The sequence below is a fragment of the Sturnira hondurensis genome, unplaced genomic scaffold, assembly GCF_014824575.4.
Source record: "Sturnira hondurensis isolate 20B ecotype Veracruz unplaced genomic scaffold, ASM1482457v3 Scaffold0004136, whole genome shotgun sequence".
Lineage (NCBI taxonomy): Eukaryota > Metazoa > Chordata > Mammalia > Chiroptera > Phyllostomidae > Sturnira > Sturnira hondurensis.
In genome coordinates, this window is record NW_028076767.1 from 52,215,655 (window position 1) to 52,243,375 (window position 27,721).

The 27,721-nt window shown below is 35.9% G+C and overlaps 1 protein-coding gene across 7 annotated transcripts in view; it reads right to left on the reverse strand.

Annotated features, from left to right (window-relative positions):
• The window catches only part of SLC4A10 (solute carrier family 4 member 10), a 262,715-nt gene that overhangs the window by 182,024 nt on the left and 52,970 nt on the right, over window positions 1-27,721 (reverse strand). For 6 of the 7 annotated variants that reach the window (XM_037044585.1, XM_037044584.1, XM_037044590.1 and 3 more), the window contains exon 1: window positions 4,945-5,252. The exons of the other annotated variant lie outside the window; for it this stretch is intronic. In XM_037044585.1, the coding sequence (XP_036900480.1) occupies window positions 4,945-5,025 (81 nt within the window). In that variant the 5' untranslated portion in view covers window positions 5,026-5,252. Of the gene's footprint in view, window positions 1-4,944; window positions 5,253-27,721 lie in introns of those variants that run through there. 7 annotated transcript variants of the gene reach the window in all.

Genomic DNA, 27,721 nt, shown 5'->3' on the forward strand with positions numbered 1-27,721 from the left:
TGTCTACTAACTACTAATAATCTACTCAGGAATTTAATTTTCATTTCCAAAGTCTCAGGAGGGTTAGAGCTATGAAAATGACTGTAAAATATAGGTACTGCTCTTTTGTTTTTTATTTTATTCTCTCCCAAGAATAAGTAGATCAGCACAGACATGCTCTTAGTTTAGAAATCATAATGTAACACACAAGACTCAACTCTATCTGGTCCCAACAAACCTTTCCTCTGATAATTACCTAATTTACCCCACTAGGTTATGGCCAAGATGTACTATTCCCTACCACTCAAGTGTATTACTTGCTTTCTGCCTCCCTACCTTTGCTCACGTTGTCTCCTTTGCCTGAAATGACCTTTCCCCTGTCTTGGTCAGTCTTCAAGATCTACCTCAGAGGCTACCTTTTTCTTACTTCCCAAATATCCCATCTAGCCTGCCTCTCCTCTCCTCTCCCCTACTCAGCTTGGAATATCCTGCCCATTGTACTCACAGAAGAATACTTTTGCTATTTTCACCTCTCTTTTGAATCTCTGTGGCACTCACTACTTTCCTCACTGTGTAATAGTTACAGGCAATTAGAGTATATGACTCACTAGCTATGACCTTCAGAAGGAAGTAATCCATGGGTGTTGATATCCTTGCCCAGTACTGTGACCAAAACACTGTAGGGTTTTGTATGATTGTTCATTTTAACAAATTGAATTATGCTCAGGTTTGTTTGGTACTGCGCCAGTTTGGGGGAAATAGCTGTACATTAAGAAAACTGCTCAAGAGAAGATAACTAAAGTGCAAAGATGTCACAAAATGTAACACTGAATCATTTAGATTTCATCCTAGTACCAAATTATTCACTTGTACTTAGACACATGACAATTTTTAAGCAAATAGATGTTTTTATATTAATAATCAGTGATTAAAAATATTATTCTTTATCAAATAGAAACTTGAAATGTTCTATTCATATACAGTACTGTCTTTTTAACATATTACATATTAGTATTTCATTTATAATAAAAATATCCATTAAAATATAATTACTAAAGCAAAGTGCATTTAACTTTCAGTAAAGTTTTTATTTATTTATTTCTGAAGATTTTATTTACTTTTAGAGAGAGGGAAATGTAGGGATAAAGAGAGGGAGAGAAACATCAGGTTACCTCTCACATGCCCGTACCTGGGACATGGCCCATAACCCAGGCATGTACCCTGACTAGAAATTGAATCTGTGACCTTTCAGTTCAAAGCCAGCACTCAATCCACTGAGCCACATCAGCCAGGCCATCAGTGCAGTTTTTATCCTGAATTTTTTTATGATTTAAAAAATAACTCACATCATAAAATCTAAGCTATAGAACTTGTTTCTATTATTTTCTTTAAACTTTGACTTTACTCCTTAATTTTATCCTTCAATTATAACTAAAAAATGACCCAACATTGCTATTAAATTTTCCCAGAAGTCCAAACATTTTTTGGTCATGAATATACTTGGTATAACATTAAAAAAAATCAAAGGATCTACATACAGAATGCTATAGAAGTTTAAATCAGCCTAATAAGCAGATGCAAAAAACTTTAAACACAAAATTCTTCATCATTACAATTACTATAGTCAGTAGATGTTAGAGTTCAATCAAAGGTAGCATGTTTTCTTTGCTTACCTTTTTTTAACAATCATCTTTATTTGGTGACTCAATTTTTATTTGATAAGGAGAATGAGAGAGAGGGAACAAAACTAAACTTCATGACTACCATTACCAACACTTGCCAATAGGACATCCTATGTCTTTGAATGTGTATAATAATATCTGTCAATTGTTAATGTTGGCAGTGATGTGCTTGCTATTCTTCTACGTGCTTTTATACAATACACATTAACTCACCTGGTCTTCACAAGAATTCTTCGAGGTAGTTGCCATTACTACCCTACATTAACAAATAAAGAAACTGATTCCCAGCAAGGTTAAGTAACCTGCCCAGGGTCACACCGCTGGTAAGTGGTATAGCTAAGATTTGAACACATGAATGTGGCAGTCTGGATGCTTAACCACCAGACTGTACAAGCTAGAAGAATGTGCAAATCAATTTCTTATTGCTCTAATACAAGAAAACGGGCGTTTTGGAGGCACTATTCTGTAGCATGCCCCAGTTTGAGGTCCTGGAGAAACCAGGGTTTTGCATGTGCTCTACCTACCCCCTGACACTTCCCACCAAGCATACCAGTATGAGAGAGCAGAGAGCAGTCCCTGGACGTCCAACAGCCAGCTGGCTATGGCCCACTTCCATACTAGCTCCTCCCAGTTCCCTTTCTCAGAGCCTGTGGTGAACCTTATCTCCTCCACCCCATTTTGTACAAAGGACTTCGTAAATGACTTTGTTGGCAACAAACACTCTGAAACTTGCTACTCTTTATGTCTAAAAGTTTAATCCCTATGAAGTCAAAACTCCCTTTCATAATACATAATTACCTAGGCACGGCCTGGAATTAGACTGGATTGGTCACATTCCTGTTCTGAGCTAACTCTTGGGGCCCCTGTTTCTGCCACCTGCAAGTGAGCTAGACTGACCTTCACTCTCAAAATAAATGAACAACTATGGCTTGTAAAATATACAAGGTCATTTTATTGATTCAATTTATAATGCCCTAGTGAAACAAATTATTTATTATAAAAGAACTTAATACAGTTTTCAAAATTATTGAATGCTTGATTATATAGTTTGACTCAACCTTTTATTTCTCTAATACCAATGCATTTGCATGAGAAAAAAAGAGTTATGAATAACTCATTATAGGATCATCAGTTTATAAATTAAAACTGATTGTATCATACAACCATTGAAAGGTCAATTCAAAATGTAGACATAGCTCATGTACATTCTCTCATTATCTTGGTAGCAGGAAACAACTTTTTCTTTTCTGTATTCCCTACAACAACCAAGACAGTAATGTGCAAATGACCAGCTTGCACATAACGAGTACTGAATTGAACAGTTCCTCAAATAGTGATCAAGACAGCTTATCTTTAGAAACCATTATGATATATAATGAAATGCACATATAAAGTGGTACAAAGACAACCATTATAAAAAGAAGGTGACATATTGTTACTAGGCAGATTTTAAATGAGTTTCACTATTCAAAAGGTCAAGATCGTCTTCCTGGACAGGCAAAATGGTTCACTTAAATGTCTGTGACATTCTAACCAATATTTACTTTTTAATTTATTTTGACATAGCAACAGAGAAAAATCTCTCCTACTTGTAAAAGAATAACTCTAAGAAAGTAAATTTTTTCATCTTATGAAACTTTTGAGATATCCTTATTTGAGTACCATTAAAGGAAAGTAACCAAAAAATCTTTATGATTTGGCTCTTTGGAAAGGTCATAAATACAGTGAAAAGAGCAGAATGTTGTGAAGCCAATACTTAGAGGAATCCCAAAGCAATGCCAAGAAACAGAATGTACTCAGTGACTAATACATCCAAATACTGAAAATAAATTCTAACAGATTAAACGGGTTTTGTAGCAACTAAAAGGTATATTCAAATCATTCCAAAACTAATCAAGCTTAAAATATGGCAATCTTCCCTACTAATAAGAATATAAGCTGGCTAAAGCCTGAATAACATATAAATTATAGCCAATATCAGTAGGTATAATTTTTCAATGTGGTTTTAATTAAAAAGGAGAATTGAATTAAATCACTGTTTTGGACTTCCACTTCAGTCTTTTGACAAATATTTTCATTTTTAATACTAAATCACTTTACCCTAAAGAAACATTAAATCCTAATCATGCCTCAAAATCACAAACACAACACTATCTTTCTGTTGAGAAATGCTGCAACATTTTATCTTTTTTGCTCATTTAATATGGAATGCCTAGTGAAGTAGCCACCAAGTCCTCTAAAACTGAGGCAGAAATATGTATAATACCAAAAAATAAAATATATTTGTTTCATAATCTGAATGTCAAACCCAGGCACAATTTGTAATTACTCAAGCATGTAATTCTCAGAATATGCTATCTACCACAGACCAAAGTTAATTTTATTATAACTCAATAGGTAAAAATAGTTTAAAATAAGAGTGTTTCAGGCTAAAATGGATATATAAATCCAAGTTATTTGCTGTGATGCTTCTCTACTCTTTGTAGTTAATATGCCAAATGTGGTCAAGAACTTTCACCTTGAAAATGAAAGTAAGCAAATGCAGAATATCTCTGGGTCAAAAACCTTAAACAAGCTTAAATGTCACAAGCTTTCTTTTAAAAAAATAGACTTATCATCTGCTTTCACCTGTAAGCAATGCATTAGCAGATATCTACATTAAGAGGACAAAGAGCATCATTATTTCAACAGACCTGAGAAATTATTAAAACCAATGCCTTTTAAGACAGTTCAGATACTGAAATAGGAATTTCAGGAAATCAGCTTATAGCTCAGATGCTAACAAACGTGACTTTACTCATCACACTTGTGTTGCTGTGGTTGCACACTATAATGGTGGCAACATGTATTTCTAACCAGGAAATTCCAAATAAAATTGTTTTAATATGTCCCTATATAGAAGCAGGTAGATATGAAGTATCCATATCAGCTTGAACAATGCATGCTATTTTTATCATTCCCAATAAGAGATACAGTATTCAGCCTTAATCTGGAAAAATCTATAAAGCCCCAAACCCTGATTGTAACCCAAACAAAGAATCATTTTCCTCAATCCCCACTTTCCCCCATAAAAGCTAAAGTAAACAAAAACTCAAATACATATACACAGCTTCAAAGTTCATATTGTTTAGCTGGTGTCTATTACTCTAAACATTACTTGTTCAAATATCCTAAGGAAAATCTAATAATAAACAATCATATAGGTTAATATATTCCAAATGATTAAGGGCTAGAAAAAGCATTAACTCTATAATCTAATAGTTTTATATGGATGAGGTCATACCTGATGACTTAGAGACTGAAAAGGTTCACAGGTTCCAGACTGCATGACCTTTCTATTTCCAGAAACCCCTAAAGATTGCATTTCCTGTCTTACAAAAGATAATCACAGCCATCTCTATGTCTCAGCATCTTCAGGACTAGTGAAGAAAACATCAGACAACAGATCTGTCCATCAGTATCTTTTCCGGTATTTTTTTAAGCCGTAATGAAGATATCAGATCTCATATACGAGTACTGTTTATCGGCTCCCCTTTGCAGTTACAAACACCCTGTATTAAAGGAGGATGACACGGTTGTGTTTCCTATTTGCTGAAGCTGCTAATGCTCTCTGAAAATAGTAAGCTTACTGCTGAGAGCAATTCTGCATCATCAGACACGGAATGATGCACATCACCCAGGTTCCCCACTTCTGCTACTACAAAGATTTCAATTGCCAGGAGAGTTTTATATTTTTTTCAGGTCTTTAAAAATAAGTAATGTTCTGTTTAATTAAGTATCAATGTGTCTGTTGCAAATACCATGATAAAATGGCAATTCTTAATTATTAGGCAGTTTTCTCCATCCGTGACTAAGCTTTAGTATAATGATTTAACAAGAAAAACTGTACTTTTTTAAAGGGAATCTTCCCTCCAAACTTTGTCTATGATCAGTCATTCAACCTGTTAAAATGAAAAGTCCCTAAAATTGAAAATTTTTTATTTTGTCAATCTTTGATAATTGTGTATAACAGTAAAATGATAAGTAGGTAAAAGCATTTCACCTTTCTCAGGAACTTTTTTTTCACATTCTCCAGATCAACATGCTGCAAATCAAAATACCTTTTATATGTTTATTTAATATCTTCTGGAAAAGACAATGTGCAATATTAAATCCCAAAAGTGTATGGTTAATTTAGGAATGAAATCTATGTAGCATAGTAGAGCCAGGAAGTTTTAAGAGTGATAAGTAGCCTGATAACATAGAACCAATATCCTCTAAAATCATATATAAAAATACTTTCTCTTTACCAAGGGACAAAAATTGTGTTTTAGAAAGAAAACAAAAATGGACTAATATTATAGTCAATCCCTCTGAATTTCAAATTAGAACAAGTACAACATATTATCCTAAAAGAGCTTTCCCATTATGGATAATCTGAGTTAATAAACACTTCATTTGTATACTATGAACACTATTTATATGCCTGTGAAATAAACTAAATTAAATTTAATAACAGCTAAAGTGCTATACAGAAAATGTTTTTAGATAAACGCAGACTCGTAACAAATCAGTACAATTTCTCTCCTCCCACTCACAACATTTGATAAGTATAATATGTATTATCATGAAAACTAGTCCAAATGAGTCCTAAGTATTGGGCTTCTTTAAGGGGCTGGAGAGGTGAGGGAAAGGGACGATGTTGGTCACGGAGTACAAAGACCCAGTTATGGGAGGAAAGCTCTGGGGATCCAGTGCACGGCATAGTGGTTACAACTGACAATATTCTACTAAATACTTAGAAACTGTACTATGGTGCTAATCATTTTGCAATACAAAAGCGTATCAAATAGGTGAGTGGCAAACCAATGTGTTGCACGGCTCAAACACGCACACGGTTACGTCAATTGTATCTCAATAAATTTGGGGGGAAAGATATCATACCCTAAAATTGTATAACTTTTATTTGTACAAAGTAAGAAAATTAGGCTTCTTTAAAGCCTGATCCATACCATCCCCTTAGAGAAATGACTGCCTCTAACTGCATAACTTCAGACAAAGTGTTCAGTATTTTACCTAAATGCACACAATGACCCACTTGAATGAAAAATCATATTCAGGGAAATATGTCTTACCTATGTAGTATTTATTCTCTTATTGAAATAAAAATTGATTCTCGGCCCTGGCTGGTGTAGCTCAGTGGATTGAGCGCGGGCCTGCGAACCAGAGGATCGCAGTTCGATTCCCAGTCAGGGCGCATGCCTGGGTTGCAGGCCAGTTCCCTGCAGGCCAACTCCCAGCAGGGGACGCACAAAAGGCAACCATACATTGATATTTCTCTCCCTCTCTCCTTCCCCTCTAAAGATAAATAAATAAAATCTTAAAAAAAAATTTTAAAAAATTTTGATTCTCATTCTTGAAGTCCTGTCTTCTCACTAAGACTTTCCTCAACTACATCACAACCTCTTCTATATTCACATATAAAATATTGAACACTGTCTACATGTCACATACTGTATAGGTTCTGAAGACCCACGAGGACAAAAATATGTCATTACAAAAGCAAACAGGTAATTAAACAAGAAAGTTTTATTTTGACAGAAAAAAAAAACAAGAGATATGAGAGCAATAAAAGGGTATCCAACCCTGATCTAGAGAACAGAAAGGATCTCCCTAAGTAGTTACTGTTAAAATGGAGAAGATCCTGAGCAGGTCACACTCAAGAATGATATACACGGCATGGTTACACCATAAAGGGTAAGCAGGACAGAAAGGTAAGCCAAAGTGCAATAACCCAAAGCCTCAGAAGCCATTCAAAGAGTTTGAAATTTATCCTTAAGAGAATGAGAGTTCACCAATATGATCCATATTGGTGGATCCATATTGTAGCTTTAGACTATCCTGGCTGCACTGGGGAGTCAACTGAGTAAACCAAAATTGGAGAAAGAGTGACAAATTATAGAATTTTGGGTTTTTTACTATAATTTTTATTTTTATTTAATTCTTGTTCAAGTACAGTTTTCTGTCTTATATTCCCAGCCCTGCCCCCCCCAGTGCTCCCCACCTCCCTCCCATTTCCACTCCCCACCTTAGTTATTGTCCATGTGTCCTTTATACTTGTTCATGTGAGTACATCCCCTTTTCCCCTGTGATTTTGAACAGGGATAAAGATCTCAGTAGAAATGGACAGAAATAGATAGATTCCAGATATGCTTGTTGGTTAAAAGGGATGGGATTTGGGCATTGAATATGAAAAGTAAGGGAATTAAATGGGTTAGTGAGATCTAGTCTGAAGGCTATAATGACTTTTACTACAGGACACAGAAATACACAAAATTATTCAATGTTGACATACTGAGGTTTTTTTAACAAAGTATCTCAACATCATCTAAATCCAGCAGAAATTTTAAAGTAGGCAAAATAATCACTATATTAGAAGCATACAATGCTGACAGAAGGAAATGTTAGTATTCTTCCAAAGAAAAAATGTGCAAGTATATTTCCTGTTGACTGATGGTCGGTTATGTTTTAAGTTTTAAATTGGGTTAAGGAGATTTTAAGTTCTGTTTTAAATTAATTAGGTGAACTAGCATACTCACATCAAACATACTTCTTTCACAGAACACAAATTAAACAAGCATCCTCACTGCTCTGGCCATAGCCACAAACCAAATAGTTTGTCACACCTCCGTGTTTCTCTGTTAAAGCCTTTCTCCTTACAATGTTTTTTCCCATTGCTTCTAACATTAATTCCTTCCTGTAAAAAAGTATACACAGAAGCAGAAAGGCTGTATTTTTTTAACAACTGCTGTAGTTTCTGAATTTCATTCATTTCATAGTACGCTGCTTAAGTGCAATGAGGTCGGTAAGAAGTAAAATATGGTCCCTGGCCTTAGACAGCTTGAAGTCTGTTCAGTGAAAAAGAACGCTGTAAACAGATCAGAACAGGGCAAGCATATAAGCTGTACATACAAGTTTCATGGGAGTTGAGGGTTCTGAACACTTGTGGAGGTTTTTCATGGTTAATTTTTTAATTTAACTTATTTGTTGCCCAAGCCCACATTTTTTGTTTATTTACAGTAGGCAGCTATAGTACTGTCTCACATGTAATAAATGATGTACCTGAAAGTCACACATGACTTTTGAGAGTAATATCACACATTTATTACATGTGATATTACAATTCCTTCTCCACAAAAAATTATTGGAGAATGTAGGTAAAGTGAATAATAAAAAGAAAGGTCATCTGTCTCTCGAGAATCCTCAGTGAATGTGTCAAGGTGTGTTTCTTTTAAACCTGTACCCTAAGAGACACAATTCTGTTCATTTACCAAAATTTACTAATGTATAGTACATGACTGCTGAGGTCTTATTTTCTCTCAAGTCCGTCACGTTGGAAAGCCACATCGCAAACAGAAGTCCTTTTAGTGAACACAGTACCAAAGCTAGATGGGCTAGTTATAAAATTCAAATATTTGATAGCTCAAAGTAAAGATATGTCATCTACATCTAGATAGGTCATCAGAGGTGTTAGACAAGCTGAGCACCCAATTCCCTACATTGGACTTGATGGACACTATCTGCGTTTGTCCCAGTTACCTTCCTTTGTCCCTGATCGCCTGGCTGCTGACTATTCCTCCGAGCTGAACAGTCTTTCTTTAGCAATGTTAGTATTCAAAGTGGTCTTAATGAACTGTTTTAGGTTTGGGGGTCATTTGGTCCCTTTGGCAATGTTTCATATCTTTCAATATTATGTGTTGGCTTTAAAGTTTAATTTTCATAAGGAAATCTCACTGTCTTACATCCAAATACTTGGGGAGCAACTTACCATAAAAGTCTATCACAATGCAGACAAGGAATATATTTTCACAATGAAATGAGTCAAATAGTTTCAATGTTCAAAATTCCAACCTATAGGAAAATACACTACAATAATTATCCTTACATTTTTTCTTTCAATAGTTTTATATTTCTACATACTTATATAAATTTTTAAAAGTTTCTGAAAAATGCTGCCCTGGCCAAGTTGCTCTGTCAGTTGGAGCTTCATTCTGTATAGTGGCCCAACCCCCCGGCCACTCATCTGGTCCTTGGCCTGTTAGGAACCAGGCCACCCAGCAGGAGGTGAGTGATGGGCAAGCAAGGGAAGCTTCATCTGTATTTACGATTGCTCCCCATCTCTCACATTACCACCTGAGCTCCACCTGTCTGATCAGGGGCAGCAATAGATTCTCATAGGAGCGTGAACCCTACTGTGAACTACACATCCTGGGACCTAGGTTGTACACTCCTTATGAGAATCTAATCCCTGATGATCTGACGTGAAGCTGAGGTGGTGATGCCAGCACTGGGGAGCGGCTGCAAATACAGATTATCACTAGCAGAGAGGTTTGACTGCACAGAGACCATAATAAATCAATTGTTTGCAGACTCATAGCAGAACTCCATCACTGAGTGGCAAGCGACAATGAAGCTGCATCTGGTGGCAGACTTTATAGTGGAAAGTGACTTGATGTACTTCAGTTGTACAGCTGCATCTGATGGCAGGATTCAAGTTAGAATCTGACACTTATTTTAGCCTGGGCATGGCCCACCCATTATTTTATTAACACTTCTGGTCATGCCTCTTTCACACACTGTGCACTTGTCTCCGTCACAGTTTCAGTAGGCCCACAAGCTAACCCTAGCCAAAATGAGTAAAAATAAACATCACTGGAGAGCTTCGTTGGAAAGGGGGAGAGACCCAATGATGATACAGCAGAAGACTATAAGACTGCCAACAAAAAAGAAAGCTGCATTTAAAAGACCAAGAGTCTTACTTAAATTACAGGTTCATTTTAACAGGTGATTCACATTCTCTAAGTCCACTTTGTACCATATGTGGTGCTCAGCTCTCCAATGAAGCCATGAAACCTTCAAAACCGCTTCGCCACATGGAAACCAAGTACCCTGCATTAAAAGACAAGCCTTTGAAGTTTTTCAAAAGAAAAAAAACGTGAACGTGAAGAACAGAAGCAATTACTGAAGGCCCAACTTCCTCAAAAGTATCTGCACCAAGAGCATCATTCTTAGTGGCTAACCGCGTTGCTAAAGCTGAGAAGCCCTTTACCATTGGTGAGGAGTTGACCCTGCCTGCGGCTAAGGACATTTGTTGTGAACTTGTAGGAGAGGCTGCAGTTCAAAAGGTGGCACATGTTCCTGTTTCGGCCAGCACCCGACTAGACGAATTGGTGAAACAGCAGAGGATATTGAGGCACAAGTGTTAGGATTAATGAGCCACTGTGGTGTATAATCCAGGTTGACAAGTCTACCAGTGCTGACAACAAGGCAACAATGCTTGTTTTTGTGCAATATATTTTTCAGGAGGATTTGCATGGGGATATGTTATGTGTACTTTCGTTGACAACCAACATCACAACTGCAGAGCTATTCAAGTTTTTGAATGATTAAGTATCAGAAACCTGAACTGGTCATTTTGTGTCAGTGTATGCATGGATGGAGTGGCTGCCATGACTGAACACCTTTCTGGTTTTACTACTCAGGTCAAAGAGGTCACTTCTGAATGTGAGTCTATGCATCACCCATAGTGAAATCTTGGCTAGCCAAAATATGTTACCTGAACTTAACAACGTTTTGCAAGGTGTGATTAAAATTATCAGCCACATTAAAGTACATGCCCTTAACTCATATCTGTTCACACAGCTCTATAAGGAGATGAACCCAGAGCACACACATCTTCTCTTGCACAGAGAAGTGAGATGGCTTTCTAAAGATAGATCACTGGCCAGAGTTTTTAAGTTATGAGAACTACTCCAGAGATTTCTCTTATTTTTTATTAATATTTTATCACTTTTTACTTTTATTCTATTACAGTAGTCCCAATTTCTCCCCCATTCCCTTCCTCTGCCCATCCCACCTTGCACTCCCCACAGTCAATTCTTACCCTGTTGTCCATGTCTGTCGGTCATTCATACATGTTCTTTGACTAGTCTCCTCCCCTTCTTTCCACCATTATCCCTCACCACTCTTCCCTCTTGTTACTGTCAGTCTGTTCCATATTTCCATGTCTCTAATTCTAGTTTGCTCATTAATTTATTTTGTTCATTAGTTTATTGTGTTCATTATATTCCTCTTATAGGAAAGATCATTTGTCTTTCACCAACTGGGTTATTTCCCTTAGGAAGATATTCTCCTATTTCTTCCACATTGTTGCAAAAGGTAGCAGTTCCTTCTTTCTTTCGGCTGCATAGTATTCCACTGTGTAAGTGTATCACAGATTTTTGATCCACTCATTTACTGATGGGCCTTTAGGCTGTTTCCAGCACTTGGCTATTGCACCTAGTGCCACTAAGGAACATTGGGGTGCATCAGTTCTTTTGAATTGGTGATTTGGAATTCTTAGGGTATATTCCCAGCAGTAGAATTGCTGGGTCAAAAGGCAGTTCCATTTTTACATTTTTGAGGAAATTCCATACTGGTTTCCACAGTGGCTGCACCAGTCTGCATTCCCACCAACAGGGCAACAGAGTTCCCTTTTCTCCACATCTTCAGCAGCAATTGATTGATTTATTAATGATAGCCATTCTGACAGGTGAGAGGTCTCCCACTGATTCTGCATTATGGTGGGTTGTATAATTATTTCATTATACATTACAATGTAATAATAATAGAAATAAAATGTACAGTAAATATGATGCGCTTTAATCATCTAGAAACCATCCTCCCCCACCAAGCCCATGGAAAAATTGTCTTCCACAAAACCAGTCCTTGGTGCCAAAAATGTCCAGGAGTGCTGCTGTACACCAAAAGGTGGCAGGTTCAATCCCCAATCAGGACACATTCCTAGGTTGTGGATTCGATCCCCACTCAGGGTACATATGGGAGGCAACTGATCAATGTTTCTTTTTCTCCCAATAATGTCTTCTCTCACTTTCTCTCAAATCAATAAACATATCCTTGGGCAAAGATTCAAAAAAAGTTTCTGAAAAATGCTAATTGATGCATAGACAAAGGATAACATCCTAATGCCTGGAACCACAGGTTCACAAGTCCCTCTTCTGGAGTTTCCTCACCACAGGGTACACTTCGCTTCTTTTTCTCTTTCTTTTTTTTAAGGAGAATTTACGTCTTACCTCCTAAGTGAAATTTTTCTCAACTGCCCTCTACCTAGATGACTATGCCTCCCTCCAAAGCTCTATCATTAACCTCACTCATTTGACACTGACCTTATGCAACTTCACATTTATTTGAACTACTATTTCGCTGGCTTACCATTTACAAACCTGTTTCATTATATTCATGACTATGTTTTACCTCCTCCTTAGCCTATGAATTCTAAGAGAGAGAACTTTCAATTTGCATACATGCACATTCAATAAATGTTTGCTAAACAAAAGAGTGAAGAGCTATCTCCTCAATAGATTATAAATCTCCTGAAGGCAGGAAACATATTTCATCATTCTTTAAAATCATAGACTTCAGGGCATAAGTGCTTGATGTTATTTATTTTTTCAAACAATGACAGTAATAATTGCCAATCTATAGAAACACAGCCTGTCATTTTTTTAATTAAATTTAAAACTTTGTTACGGAGAATGAATAAACTATAGGGTTAAATCTATATCAATGTGTTTTTCATTTTCTCGATGTACAGCAAAAGTTTATATTTGTAACTCACTGCATCATAACTGATGGCAGAAAATAAACACAATTCAAAACATATTTTATATAATCTATCTATGCACATAGTCTATATTCATACGTGATTAATTATCTATATTAACATGGTCATGACCTCTTTTAAATTCTAGTTTAATGGAATTGATTCTATGATATTGATCCCAACCCTTTAATTATACAAATGGTGCCTGCCATAGTATACAAGGGTACCTAACAAGATAGGTTTTGCGTGCACGGTCCCAGGAACAGAATAGATGGCAAAAACACTGTGATTTAAGACACAGGAAAAAATGCCAACAGTGCCTAAAATTCTCAGTTTCAGCTGTAATTCCACATTTTACTGGATTAAGAAATTATGTGTCTTAGACAGAACTTTTAAATCCTTTCTGAAGGTTAGGTCGTGCCATGAATCCGTTACTTTCTTTGAAGAACAAGAAAGTTTTAAGTAGCCCAGGAAGATGGGGTGCTCAGGGCAGAGGACACCAAAAAGAATCTTGGTAAAGCATCTCCATGGAAATGCTCCAAGAGAAAGGTGAAAGGTCCAAAGATGTATTTTATTTCATGATTTTGCCAAGGGCCATCTGTACTTAGTGTGTAGTTAAATTGACCACTACAGTGTTGATTTAACTAGGAAAAAAATTTTGCTTCCCCAAAGCATTAATAAAAAATACTATAACATCTGAAAGATCTTGCCTTTAAAAGAGTATGATTTCTAAGTCTTATTTACTGGTAGGAGAGTACTTTATTTTCATAACTTTCTCTTTATTCTTTCCTGATTAATGAAACAAACACTAAATTATATTAACAGCATTGTGAAAACAAGTGTTTCTATAGTTGTTAGTGGAACACTAAAGAAAGGACATAAAAGTGCCAAAGAAATACTTTAGTTGGTTCCAATCCCCCAAAATTTATTTTCCATAACATCAAAGAAATAGTTCCAAACACAATTTTTTGAAATATAGCTTTGATTATAGAAGTTTTAGCTAATAAATTTAGAAAAACAATAAATGAAATAACAATGATTGAGTTCTTAATTATCAAACCTCAGTGAGCTCTAATGCATTTCATACTCCACACAACAGATGTATTTAAAGACTATTTGGGTCAATAACTTCATAATCATTATTCTAGGGTATATTTTTTTGTTATTCTAGATATAAAATGTGAAGGAGATATTCTCTCTTTAAAGGTATAAAATTACAACATTATAAATATAGCAAAGAGTCATAAGTCAAATGATTTTGTCTCATTGAAAATTAATTACTAAGCTTTCTAAAACAGAGGGTTTTAAAATCCTATTTCTTTGTTTTGCTTTGTTTTTGTTATTTAGACATAATTAGAAAATGGAGAGCTTTTTCTTGGTAACACTACTTAGTGTTTATTTTGAAAAAATTTTTAAAGTTTTTTAAAGTAATTTTCTTATTGTAACTTAAATCCATTTTCTTTCACTCTGATCATTGATTAAAATGTAATTATACTGCTATTTTTATGAATAAAAAGTAATTACATAGAGAGAAAGATGAACATTGCTTATCATGTTTCTTTTTTTTTAATTTTTATTTATTTATCTTTAGAGGGGAAGGGAAGGAGAGAGGGAGAGGAATATCAATGTATGGTTGCCTCTGGTGCGTCCCCTGCCAGGAACTGGCCTGCAACCCAGGCATGTGCCCTGACTGGGAATCGAACCACAATCGTGTGGTTCGCAGGCCTGCGCTCAATCCACTGAGCTACACCAGCCAGGGCTACTTATCATGTTATGTTTCTTAATGTATAGACATTGATTAACAAAAGTCTACAAGAAATTTTCTTTGGAAATAGGGTAGATTAGAAAGAAAAACCAGTATAATTAGGAAAGACTATATTAAAGTTTTAAATTATAATTTACCTCATGACATAATTGAACAGACATTTGCTAAATTGACTTATATGTTCATCACAATTTATAAATCCAAGATATTATTTTAAGAGCATATCTGTTTTTCCTAATCACTAAATTGTGCTTGTTTATCACTGAGAATGTGGGAAACAAAGAGCACAGAGAAGAAAAACTGACCTGCAGTTTTAACACATTGGGAAGATCCGCTGAAAGCATTTGATGGATGTCCCTCCAATACGTACACACACAGAATTATAACACACAGGCTTTTGTAACATTTTCCCACTTAGGAATTCATCGTGTGCATCTACTGATTTTCTGAAAAGTCTTGTACACCCCAGTGCTCGTGGCAGGGCCTTGGTCCCCCGCAAGGACACCTGCTCAGTTAGCCAATGTGATTTCTGATATTTTGCTGTTGTAAAATGAGCTGGGATACAGTTTTGCTCAGACTTTTGGTTATTTTTTTACTTGAAATGAACTACTAGAAGCACAATTTCTTTCACAGAAGAAATTAATACTCCCAATGCATGTCGCCAAAGTGTCCTCTAGGAGGAATCAAACCATTTAATCTGTGCCTGTGTGTGAATGGAGGTGCTCCTTTCCCTGATCCTTACCTCATCAATACTGGTTATTACTGACCTTATGGCCTTTAACAAATTGATAAGGAAAAAACACCTATCTCAATTTTATACGAATTTCTCATTTCTACTGCTTTTGAGGTGATTTGTAACTCTTTTGACAATTGCTTGCTCACTTTATTCTTCCACAAGGATGTTGACATGTGTTGGTAAACTTCCTCTCTCAAATCCCAGCAATCCTAAAGAATTTGATTTAAAGATTGTTTATAAAAGTGACTTATATGCTAAAAGTATTCATCCTTAAATTGAGTATCACATATGCTGTAAATCTTTTTCCAAGTCTGTAATTTGGATTTTAATTTTATTTTTTCTATTTTTAATAATGTCCACTTGAATTTTGGGCACCCCAGTTTCAACAGAATTCTCTTCTGTACCTTCACTTTCTCCACCTTCCTACTGGGGCTAACTAGTCTGCCCCCAGGTCCTTGTATTTGATATTACAGTGTTTGACTGTCTGTGAACATGACTAGACTATGTCCTCTCCGAAGGCAGGAACTGTGCCCTTCTTAACAGTGCAAATCTTTATAGTACACAATCTCCAGTAGATGTTTAACAAACATTTACTAGATGGATAAAATAAGAGGCTAGGCCTCTCCTCTGGTACAATTTCCTGAGAAGAAAAATAGTGTTAATAGTAACACTATTACTTGAAACAGTACAGTATTAATGAGTTCATAACATCCTTTCCAGGCTTAGCTGCAACATCTTTGATTTTGAATTACTTTGATGTATATTGCTTCTTTTTGTAGAAATGTATTAAGTTCTTTAAATTTGTTTTCCTAATCAAAGAGAAAACTAACATTAAGTAAAATACTGATTATTTTATCATTTTAATCTTCCTGATTATATCTTTTATAACTTAGTAATTGGTAAACTTCTTAAATCAAATAACTATGAATGAAAGTTATTAGGATATAAAAAAGAAAAAACTAATTTAATGGTAATTTACCATTTACTTAAATGGTAGCCATTATTAGTTTTCAACTGATCTACCCAGTGTTGCTAAGAAGAATCATTACCCATAACTGAATAAATAAATCCCTGCTGTAATCACTCTGGATCTAGCAAAACTGAGTTGCCCGGGTGATAAGCAGCTCAGCTTCAACACAACACCTGCAATTAGGCTGTCTGCCCTCATGCTTCTCTCTGGGGTCTTCTATATGTGAACCTGTTGCTTACCGTCTCTTCCTGCAGCATCTTAATATGCACAGCATGTGATTCCTTAACTGGCATTTTTTGGACCGCACATTCAGCAACTCTGGACAATAACTACCCATCTCTGACTACGCTCTCCTCAGCCCCCTGCAGGATTATGCAACAAAACTGTATCTTAACTTACATCATCTCGAGCATTTGACCCATATAATAAATTCACCATCCATGATGCAAGAACAGACACATATACAGAAACTTCATTTTATTTTTAACCTCTTGTGAGTCAAGTACTTTCATTTAATCCCTGCAACAAAGTGTGAGATGAATGTTGTTTCTATATTTTACATTCTAGAAGACTGAAGCTCACATAGACCCAGTATATTGCCTGAGGTCACGCAGGGGCGCAATTCTTTCCCTTTCCTTTTATAAGATCCTTGTCCTCAGGCAAACATCATACTTTCCTTTCAAGTTTTATTCAAGATCTTATCCAACCATGAAAAAATGTGGCTCTGCTTTCTACCTACAACTAGGAATGGGCCTTTCACGCTTCCCTTCAGAGCACTTCTCTAGAAATTTTTTTGAACAATCAGAACTAGAAGCGCACATATGAAGAGTTCAAATAGATATCAAAGAGAGAAAATATGCAGAAATTTTTTGTTCATGAAGAAAAAAAGTAACAGTTACCAAAATGTGGAAACAGTACATATATATATACATATATATATGTATGTATATATACACACACATACACACACATTTGACACATACACACACATTTGAGTTTATATATATTATATCTATATAATATATAATGTATTATATATCATATATCATATATATTATATGTTATATATTAGAGAGAGAGACAGGTGAATGGAGACAGGTGAATTTGGGGTGGTTTGTTATGTAGAATGAGATAAAAAAACAGCATCTCTCTGAACATATATACATATCAACAGGTGAATAGATAAACAAACTATGGCATATACATACAATGGAATATTACTCAGCTTAAAAAGGGCTGGAATTCTGATACAGGTTTCAAAATGGGTGAACCTTAACATTATGCTAAGTTGAATACGCCAAACACAAAAAGAAAAATATTGTGTGATTCCACTTATGTAACAAACCTAGAGTAGTCAGAAAAGAAAATATAATTGTGATGACCAGCAATTGAGGGAGGGAAGATGGGAAGTTAGTATTTAATGAGCACAGAATTTCAGAATGGGACAATGGAAAAGTTTTAAAGACAGGTAGCGGTGACAGACGCACAACAATGTCAATGGCAATCAGTGCCACTGAGTTGTACACTCAAAAGAGTTAAAATGGTAAATTTTATCTTACATATATATTTTACCACAATAAAAAATGTGATTTCTACTTCTTATTATAACTTTAGAGCCTACTGTGTTTTCTGATCTTACCAGTTTTTATTTTCTCTATATATTATTAAAGAGTTTACAAAATAATAACACTTTATAAAAATGTGTCAGCTACTTGTCAAGTATTATTTCCCTTTCATTCTAATTACCATAATACAAATTCACTAGGGCTATTACTCTTCAAAGTACATAAAAGTATAAAATTGGATTAAATTAGAGATTTAAAGAACTTGAGAAATCTCTCAAAACATTTCAACCTACCAAAAAAGGAATACAGAACAAAGAATGATATTTGCAGCTTCAAGGCATACGAATAAAGGCCTATAGTCTTTTCTCTACCTTAACTGCTTTCTGACTTTTCTGATACAATGAACACTATCATCTATTGTCCTTTCCTTTAAAACTCACCCTTGGCTGGTTTTCTGACTGTTCCCACTCTGTGAATCACTTCTGTAGGTTCAGTACTTAACCCTCTGCTCTTCTCTTTTAAAAAAATATTTTATTTATTTTTAGAGAGAGGGGACAGGAAGGAGAGAGAGAAGGAGAGAAATATCAATGTATGGTTGCCTCTCGTGAGTCCCCTGACGGGAACTGGCCTGCAACCCAGGCATGTGCCCTGACCGGGAACCAAACTGGCAACCTTCTGCTTCACAGGCCCGTGCTCAATCCACTGAGCTACACCAGCCAGGGCTCTGCTCTTCTTTTTATATTCATCATATATTCATTTATTGCACACAAATTTGTTGAATTCCTCCTAAGTACCTCACACTGCCCTTAGGGCTGGGAAATGTAATACTGAACCGCCTCAATGTTCTAGTGTATAAAACAGATAACCAAGGAAGAAGTTTTCACACCTTCTTCTTCAGCTGATCTACCTTCTATTCCATTTGCTATATGGCATCTGTGGCAGTTTGCTGCATGGTGGCCCCCCATCTACGATGCTACACTGTATTCACATCCTTCTGTAGTCCCCTAACCTTGAATCTAAAGTAGGCTCATGACTTGCTTAAAAGATAAGATGTAGCATAGATTATGCTGTGCTAATTCTAAACCAGTGCCTTCAAGGAAGCCTGGTAGCCTTCACTTTTTTACTGTTGGGAGCCATGAGCTGCCATGAAATCCGTCTGCCCATCTGGAGACACCAGTAGCAGAGACCACCTGGATAGGGAGAGAACTTACCACTACATGGAGAGAGGAAAAAATCCCATAGACCCAGCTTCTTAGCTGAGCCCACTCCCTAGTCAACTCCAGATAAGAATCCTCAAGAACAACCAAAGAGCCACACAGATGAGTCCAGGTCAGAGCACAGTATCATAAACAAATATATTATTTTTTACTTTAGGAAACTTTTAAAAGGTGTTTAATTGTTTATGTTATTACAGTTGTCCAATTTTCCTCCTCTGCCCCCCTCTACCCAGCCTGCCCCTCACTCCCATCGTAATCCCCCCCTGTTGGCCATGTCCACCCATCCTTCACACATGTTCTTTGACTAATTCCTTCACCTTCTTTCAGATGGTCTCCACCATTAATTTCAGTGGTTTGTTATGTATAATTAGATAAACAAAACAGCATCTCACTGAACATAATTATGAAAATTTCCACATGTCATCTTAAAAACTAAAAACTGAATTCATTTGTCTTCCCATTCAAGTTCCTTGTAATCATTTCATTTTCCCTATAGTACCTACTATTCTTACAACTGTAGACCTCTCAAAACATCACCTTTACTCATTCACTTTACATTGCATTAGTACTAAAGGATATTATATTCATGACTGTTGGAACAAAAATGGTTCATGGACAGCTTAATTTACAAAACACTGGATTAAATGAAATTATAAAACTATCTTTACTAATAGATTCCTTAGAGACTTTACTGTTGAGTTAGTAAAATTCAAGAAAGGTATATAAAATGAATATTTTCAAAATATATTTGACATGGAATTCTATTTTCTACAAACAATTTGGTTGTACTCGTTTTTCACAAAATACATTTTGGGAAAATGAACAAAGTAAGGACAAAGTGACACATTAAAGGTCAAGAAAAAAGAGGATAGTCTAATTTTTCTGAAGGTCTTCTTTTTCTCAAAAGACAAAAGGAAAAGCATATTTTTCTGTATGTATACCATACTTTAATAAAAAGTAGAGAAATAGAAACATCAACCCAAAGTAGAAATAGAAATAGGTATGACAATACTAAGAACCAATGGCACGAAATTGTAGTGGTTCATATCAGCATAATGCCACAATTTCTTTTTTTTAATTAGGTCTGCATTCTGGAAACAGAAACATAAAAATTGAGACGAGGAAGAAAGAAGCACAGTGATCACATCAAAAGATGACAGAGCCTAGTGTATTAGTGAGGAGAGTATTAAAATAGCTGTAGTGTCCTAGATGGAGGACAAGCAGTCAGATGTAGTGAGAACACACTCAGTGAAGTCACGTACCTCCTGAATATAGGAATCCTAGTAGAAACAGGGACTTTGTTCAGTGAACATAGGAATACAAGCAGCAAAGTTACTAACTTTCTGATCTATGAAAGGGCTAAGCATGTTTTGGAACATGGAAATTTAGGGTTAGAAATACACTATGATATAACTCATACTACACTAAAATTCAAAAGACTTCAAACTAATTAGCTATGTCACAATAGATAACTCACTTAATATTTTTGGCCTTGGATTTCCATATCCAAAATGAATATGAACTGTACAGTCCTTTCTGCTTTTAGAATTCCATGAGCCTCTGATTCTAGGTGGATTCATGACATATGATGATTAAGTCTTAAACAGTGCATGTCTGATGAGAAGTGCTGACAGTGAGGAATTATGTGACTCATGTGCATGAAAGTTAGCAGCCAACTTCAGAGAAAGAAAGATTGCCAGTCTGTGATGATTACAAATGGATTTGAATGTATAGGAAATAATAGTGAGAATTCTTATGTAAGTGGAATCTTCACAAGATGAAGGAGAGAAGGCTGCAAATTGATATTCTTTAAGTAAAATTGCGTAAGCCAACACTTCAGCTTCTTAGTGAACTGAAGAGAGTTTTAATTTTTTAAAAATGTCCCTATCTACTGCTAAGTCATATCAATGTGTCCTTTCAAATATTACTTCACCCTGACTGGAGTGACTCAGTGGGTTGAGCATTATTCCACAAGCCAAAAGGTCACCAGTTCATCTCCCAGTTAGGCACATACCTGGGTTGCAGGCCAGATCCCCAGTTAGGGGAGTGCAAGAGGCAACCAGTCAATGTCTCTCTTGCACATAGAAGTTTCTCTGCCTCTCTTTCTCCTTCCTTTCTCTTATTTCTTAAAAAATGCATAAACAAATCTTTAAAATATTACCTGTTTCTATGTCTCACTCTGTATCTGCACAGTCATCACTAAATTCTCATCATTTCACCTAATTTACCTTGAAAGCCTTCTATTCGATCTCATTGGCTCTACTCTGTCCTCTAAAATCCATTCTACAGATTTCTATTGAAATAATATTACTTAGAACTTGCTTTCATCACATTATTCTCCTCTTCAAAAACTTACAATGGCTATCTCTTCCTATCCACACAAGCCTAAACCTCTCTATCAGCTCCTCAAGGACCTATATAATCTGACCTCATCCCACCCTTTCAGCCTCTAATCTTGTATTTTTCAACACAAACATTCCCTTAAGTCAAGTAGTTCCAACACAGGCCCTCCTTCCCATACACCACTCTACATATTTCTCCTCTTCTCATACATATAGTGCTGAGTCCCACCTCCATGCTTTTGCTATAAATCCCACCTTTTAGAAATACTTTACCTCTTCCTGTTCATCTATAAAAATCCTATACAATAAGTGGTTAAAATTCCAGAAAATCTATATATTTACTGGCCATCTATTAAATACAATGACAGTTGCCCCGTCCTTGAGGTCTAGTAGAGAAAATAAATAAATGAACCAACAATTACAATCTGTTGTAAGCAGAATGCATGGAGCTCTGAATACATGAAGCACAGAGAAGCACAATTTAAACCAGACATAGATGGTAGATTAGAAATGGCTTCCTAAAAGAAGTGAACTTGCATCTAAGTCTTTAAGGAAAAGAAACATCAAGAGAAATACCATATGCAAAACCATGGAATATCTTAGTGGGTTCAGGAAGATGTAAGTAATTCAGGGTATATAGAAAATTGTAGGTATACCTGAAAGAAATGGCAAGAATAAATTCTAAAAATATTGCCTGGGGCTACAGTATAATCAAGACTAAGGTAACATGCTAAAGAGTTGACTTTGCCCTAAAACCAATGAAAAAAATTGAAGAATTTTAAGTAGGAGTGACTTCAAGTAATGAGACCTAGCTCTTCAAGGACAAATGCTCTAATATAAGACTGGAAAAAAATGCAAAATGAGGGTGTAGAGGGCAGTCACAAAGCAATTTTAAGATAGTACACATGAACAAACAAACAAACCAAAAATGTTGAACTGCAGATGCAGTAGAAAATGCAAAGGACTTCAGATATTTAGAAAGCAAAATTGACAGTCCTTCATCATTGATTCAATGTGGGAAGCTGAGGAAGAAGAGAGTTTATAAAGGTAACCAAAGGAACACTAATATTAATTCCTTCTGCCTGTATTACTTAAATTCTACCACATACAATTTGGCACTTAAATGCCATCATTTACTTTGAACTACTCATTTTATGTGCATTGTTTTTACCATCTAAACAGACTGTACAATCATTGAGGGCAAGGACAAGGCTTCTACCATTACTTTTTGTATCCCTCCCAGCACTGAGCACATAGTTTAGTACTTAGCAAGTATAATTAAATATGTACTGATTAAATGATTTTATGCTCCATTAAGCAAAATATGACTTAATTTTGGACTGTAAACTTGGGCTACGTACATTTAAGCACCTTAAACACAATAAGCTTGAAATAAATATTTGAACTGAAAAACAAGCTAAAAATAGACAAGTCTTGAATTCCTCCCTTGACATGAAAAATCTATGTCACTGAACACTCTAAAGTGCTCAGTTCATTTTAAGAATGGCTAAAATTTAAGAATGACATAAGAATAGTATGGAAATGGAGAATCCAAAGAACTTATATGTGTGACCCATGGACACGAACTAAGGTAGAGGAATGACAGTGAGAGGAGGTACAGGGGGAAGGGGAATAAGGGGGAGAAAAAATGGGACAATTGTAATCGCATAATTAGTAAAATATACTTTAAAAAAGAATGACAATGCCAAGTGTTACCAAGTATGTGGGACAAAGAGAACTTGCATACATTATTAGTGGGAATGTAAACTGACGAAACCACTTTGAAAAATTTGTGGGGAATAGATACTGAAGCAAAATGTATGTATATCCTATGACCTAATAATTTACTCTGAGTTATATACAAGAACATGGATGAATCTCACATACATAATGATAAGCAAAAGAAATCAGACACTAAAAGGTTTGTACTGTATGATTTCAACATATTCGAAGCTCAAGAACAGATAAAATTAACCTATGGTGATAGACATTGAAGTGATGGTTACTTCTGGGTAAGAAAGAATGACTAAGAAGGGGCAAGAAGGAGGCTTCATAGGTATCAGAAAATCTATATATCTCCATCAGAATGGGGGCTACACAGGCATATGTGTACATAAATGTTCACTTATTGTACACCTAAGATTTATGCACTTTATCATGTGTATATTATAATCATAAGTTTTAAGTATCTGTGAAAGGCTTTATTTTGGCACTAATAAAAACTTTTTCTATATTCATTTAAAGTCATTTCTGAGATAAAATGATGAGCATCTGGCTCCATATGTACAGTACTTCCTTTCTATAAATTGTGAAAACCAGCAAGTTTTTGAGTATGTAAAGTACTTTCTCCATGTCTTAAAGGTACTCAAAAGTAACCAAAGCTTAATGCTCTATTTCCATTTTGTACACAGTCACTCCCCAGGATTCATTATGTAAGCCAAGATTAGGGCAGATTTGGGTCCTCAAAGAAATTCAGTTGGGCCTAAAAAAAGTCAAGTTATAAGGAAGAATGAATCTAAAGTTAACATTTTGATGACAAGCAGCTTTATGAAACAAGAAATACAAAAAGGATATTGCTGCATACCAGGCTAAAGGGAAGTCTGATGCAGCAAAGAAGGGAATCAGTTGTCAAGGATGAAAAAAGCAAGAAAAAGAAGGAAGAGGAGGAAGATGAAGAGGATAAGGAGAAAGAGGAAGATGAAGATGAAAATGAAGATGATGATGATGAAGATAAGTTGATTCTAGTGGAGCTTTTCTTTCTTGTCTATAAAGCATTTAATCAACTGTACATGTGTAATTCACTCCTTTTAAAGAAAATAACTGAATGTAAGGGTTGTATAAATCTTAATGTATAAGATTTGTTTTTAAGCTATACAGTGTCTTATTTGTAGAGTCAACATACTACCAAACATGTCTGGTAACCCTGCCCTGGTGGTATTTTTAAAAGCCACTAACCTTGCCTGGTACAGTACGGTATCTATTGTACAGTTTAGGTTCTGTTGTTGATAGTTGTGTTAGTTGTCATTTCCTTGTTCATAGTTTTTGATCTTCTTCTATTTATTAGATGAGTCCCTTTAATATTTCATATAATAAGGCCTTGGTAATGGTGAACTCCTTTAACCTGACATTATTTGGAAAGTACTTTCTCTGTCCTTCCATTCTAAATAATAGCTATGATACATAGAGTAATCTTGGATGTAGGTCCTTGCCTTTCATGACTTTGAATACTTCTTTCCAGTCCCCTCTTGCCTGCAAGGTTTCTTTGGAGAAGTCAGCTGATAGTCTTACAGGAACTTCTTTGTAGATAACTGTCTCCTTTTCTCTTGCTGCTTCTAAGATTCTCTCCTTGTCTTTAATCTTGGGTAATGTAATTATGATGTGCCTTGATGTATGCTTCCTTGGGTCCAACGTCTTTGGGGCTCTCTAAGCTTCCTGGACTTCCTAGAGGTCTATTTCCTTTGCCATATTAGGAAAGTTCTCTTTCATTATATTTTCAAATGAGAGTTCAATTTCTTGCTCTTCCTCTTCTCCTTTGGGCACCCCTATGATTCGGATGTTGGAGCATTTAAAGCTGTCCCAGAGGTTCCTAAGCCTCTTCTCATTTTTTTGTTTGAGTTACTTCTTAATTCTGTTCTGGTTGAATGTTTATTTCATCCTTCTGCTCCAAATCATTGATTTGAGTTCCATTTTCCATCCCTTCACTGTTGGTTCCTTGTACATTTTCCTTTATTTCATTTTTAATAGCCTTCACTTTTTCCTCCACTTTGCAGCCATACTCAACCATTTCTGTGAGCACTCTGATTACCAGTGTTTTAAACTCTGCATCAGATAGGTTGTCTATCTCCTCACTGCTTAGTTCTTTTTCTGGGATTTTGATCTGTTCTTTTATTTGGGCCATATTGCTTTGTCTGGGCACACATGTTATGTTGTAAGAGGTGGAGCCCTAGGCATTCTCTAGAGCAAGGCAACCCTCTTTGCTGTGTTGTGGCACTATCTATGGTGGGAGATCAGAAAGGGAACAATGCCACTTGCTTGGCTCTTGCCCCACTTTCCATCACTTCCCTTGCTTCCCAAAAGCAGATTGTGCCCTTTCAGGTGCTTATTCCCTGGTGGGTGGGTTTGTGTATGTCCTAGGACCCATGGGCCTCTCCAATGGACTCTCCTGTGAAACTGGGAGTTTCTCCTGCCTTCAGAATCCCCACATAATTTTACAGCCAGAGGTTTTTGAGTCTTCTGTTTCCTGCACTGAAACCCTGGCTTTCATGGTCTGTCTCACTCCCCCACTGTCCCTCCTGACTTACTGTGGAAATGTGGGAACACTCAAAATGCCAGCCCCGGCCTCGCCTACATGGTCCACCACATTGCCACGAGTCCTCTCCACCTGGCTGCCCATCTCTGCCCTTCCTATCAGTCTAGATGAATGTTTCTTTATCCCCTTGGTTGTTGGAGTTCCATGCAGTTTGATTTTCTAGCAGTTCTGGCTGGTTTTTGTTTCCAAATTGATTGTTATCCTTCTTTTCATTGTGTGAGGAACCGAAGCATTTCTACCTACACCTCCATCTTGGCCAGAACTCCCATCCAGTTTATTTCTGATTCTACCATTGGGCAACTTGTCAAAACTGGTCAAGTCACCTGTTTCTTTATGTATCAGTTTTCTCATATATAAAATAAATATAAATAAAATATATAATATATTTTATATATTATAAAATATATTTATATTATATTATATTATAAATATATTTATATTATATTATAAATGTATTTAATATAATATATAAGNTATATAAGTATATATAAATAAATATAGTAATAGCACCTATCATATAACTAAGAAAAATTATACATCATAAGTACTCAATAAATGTTACCGCTGACTACTTGACCAAAACTTTATAGTAATTCTGGCAAAAATGTCTGAGTGTCTATCCCATATTACTTCAACTGAACTGAATAAGAGATCTGTCTAAAAGGTATCCAACCATATAATATGAAAAATAGAGACATTTATTGAAGATACAAGATAAAAGAAAACTTGAATATAGGACAATGGTCCTCAGTTCCCTTCAAAGTAGGCACCTTGGGATCTCACAGAGTTCTCCCAATCACCATCAGCTGCCCCGCCATATTTTCTTAATCTCATCAATGGTCTGAAATCTCTTCCCTCTCAAAGGTGATTTTAGTTTTGGGAAAAGCCAGAAGTTGCAGGGCATCAAATCTGGCTATAGGGGGGGTGGGGACTGAGTCACTTTGGTGATTTGATGTTTCACCAAAAAACTCTGTATGAGATGTGAGGCACATTGTGGTGATGAAGCTGCCAATCACTACTCACCCATAGCTAAGGCCTTCTGAATCATCCGAATAGTTTCTGTGGAGGAATGTTCAAGCTTAATGCAAAATTTGATGCAGATTTCTTGTTCTACTCACTCAGAAACTTTTACTTTTAATGTAATAGTCACACAGTATACATGCTCACTCAATAATATCTACCATCCCCACTGACTAGTACAGTGAAGTCACCATGGTTCATATTCACACACGTGCATTCCAGTCCACTCTCCTTGGCAGCCAGGTTATACTGATGTTGCACAAGCTGTTCTCATTACATTAACAATGGTTGGACTTTTTCCAGACACACCTCGTATTTCAAGGTATGTAACATTCAGTACCTCAGGAATAAGATAGCTATCACAAATCCATTTGTAATAATTCCCTGGTGTTCTGCAAAGCACTAGCTTCACCAAATTTTAATAGATATGATTTTTTCAGTTATCCGATACAATAAGCAAAGTTTAAAATGTTACTATAGTGTCTCAGAGTCTTT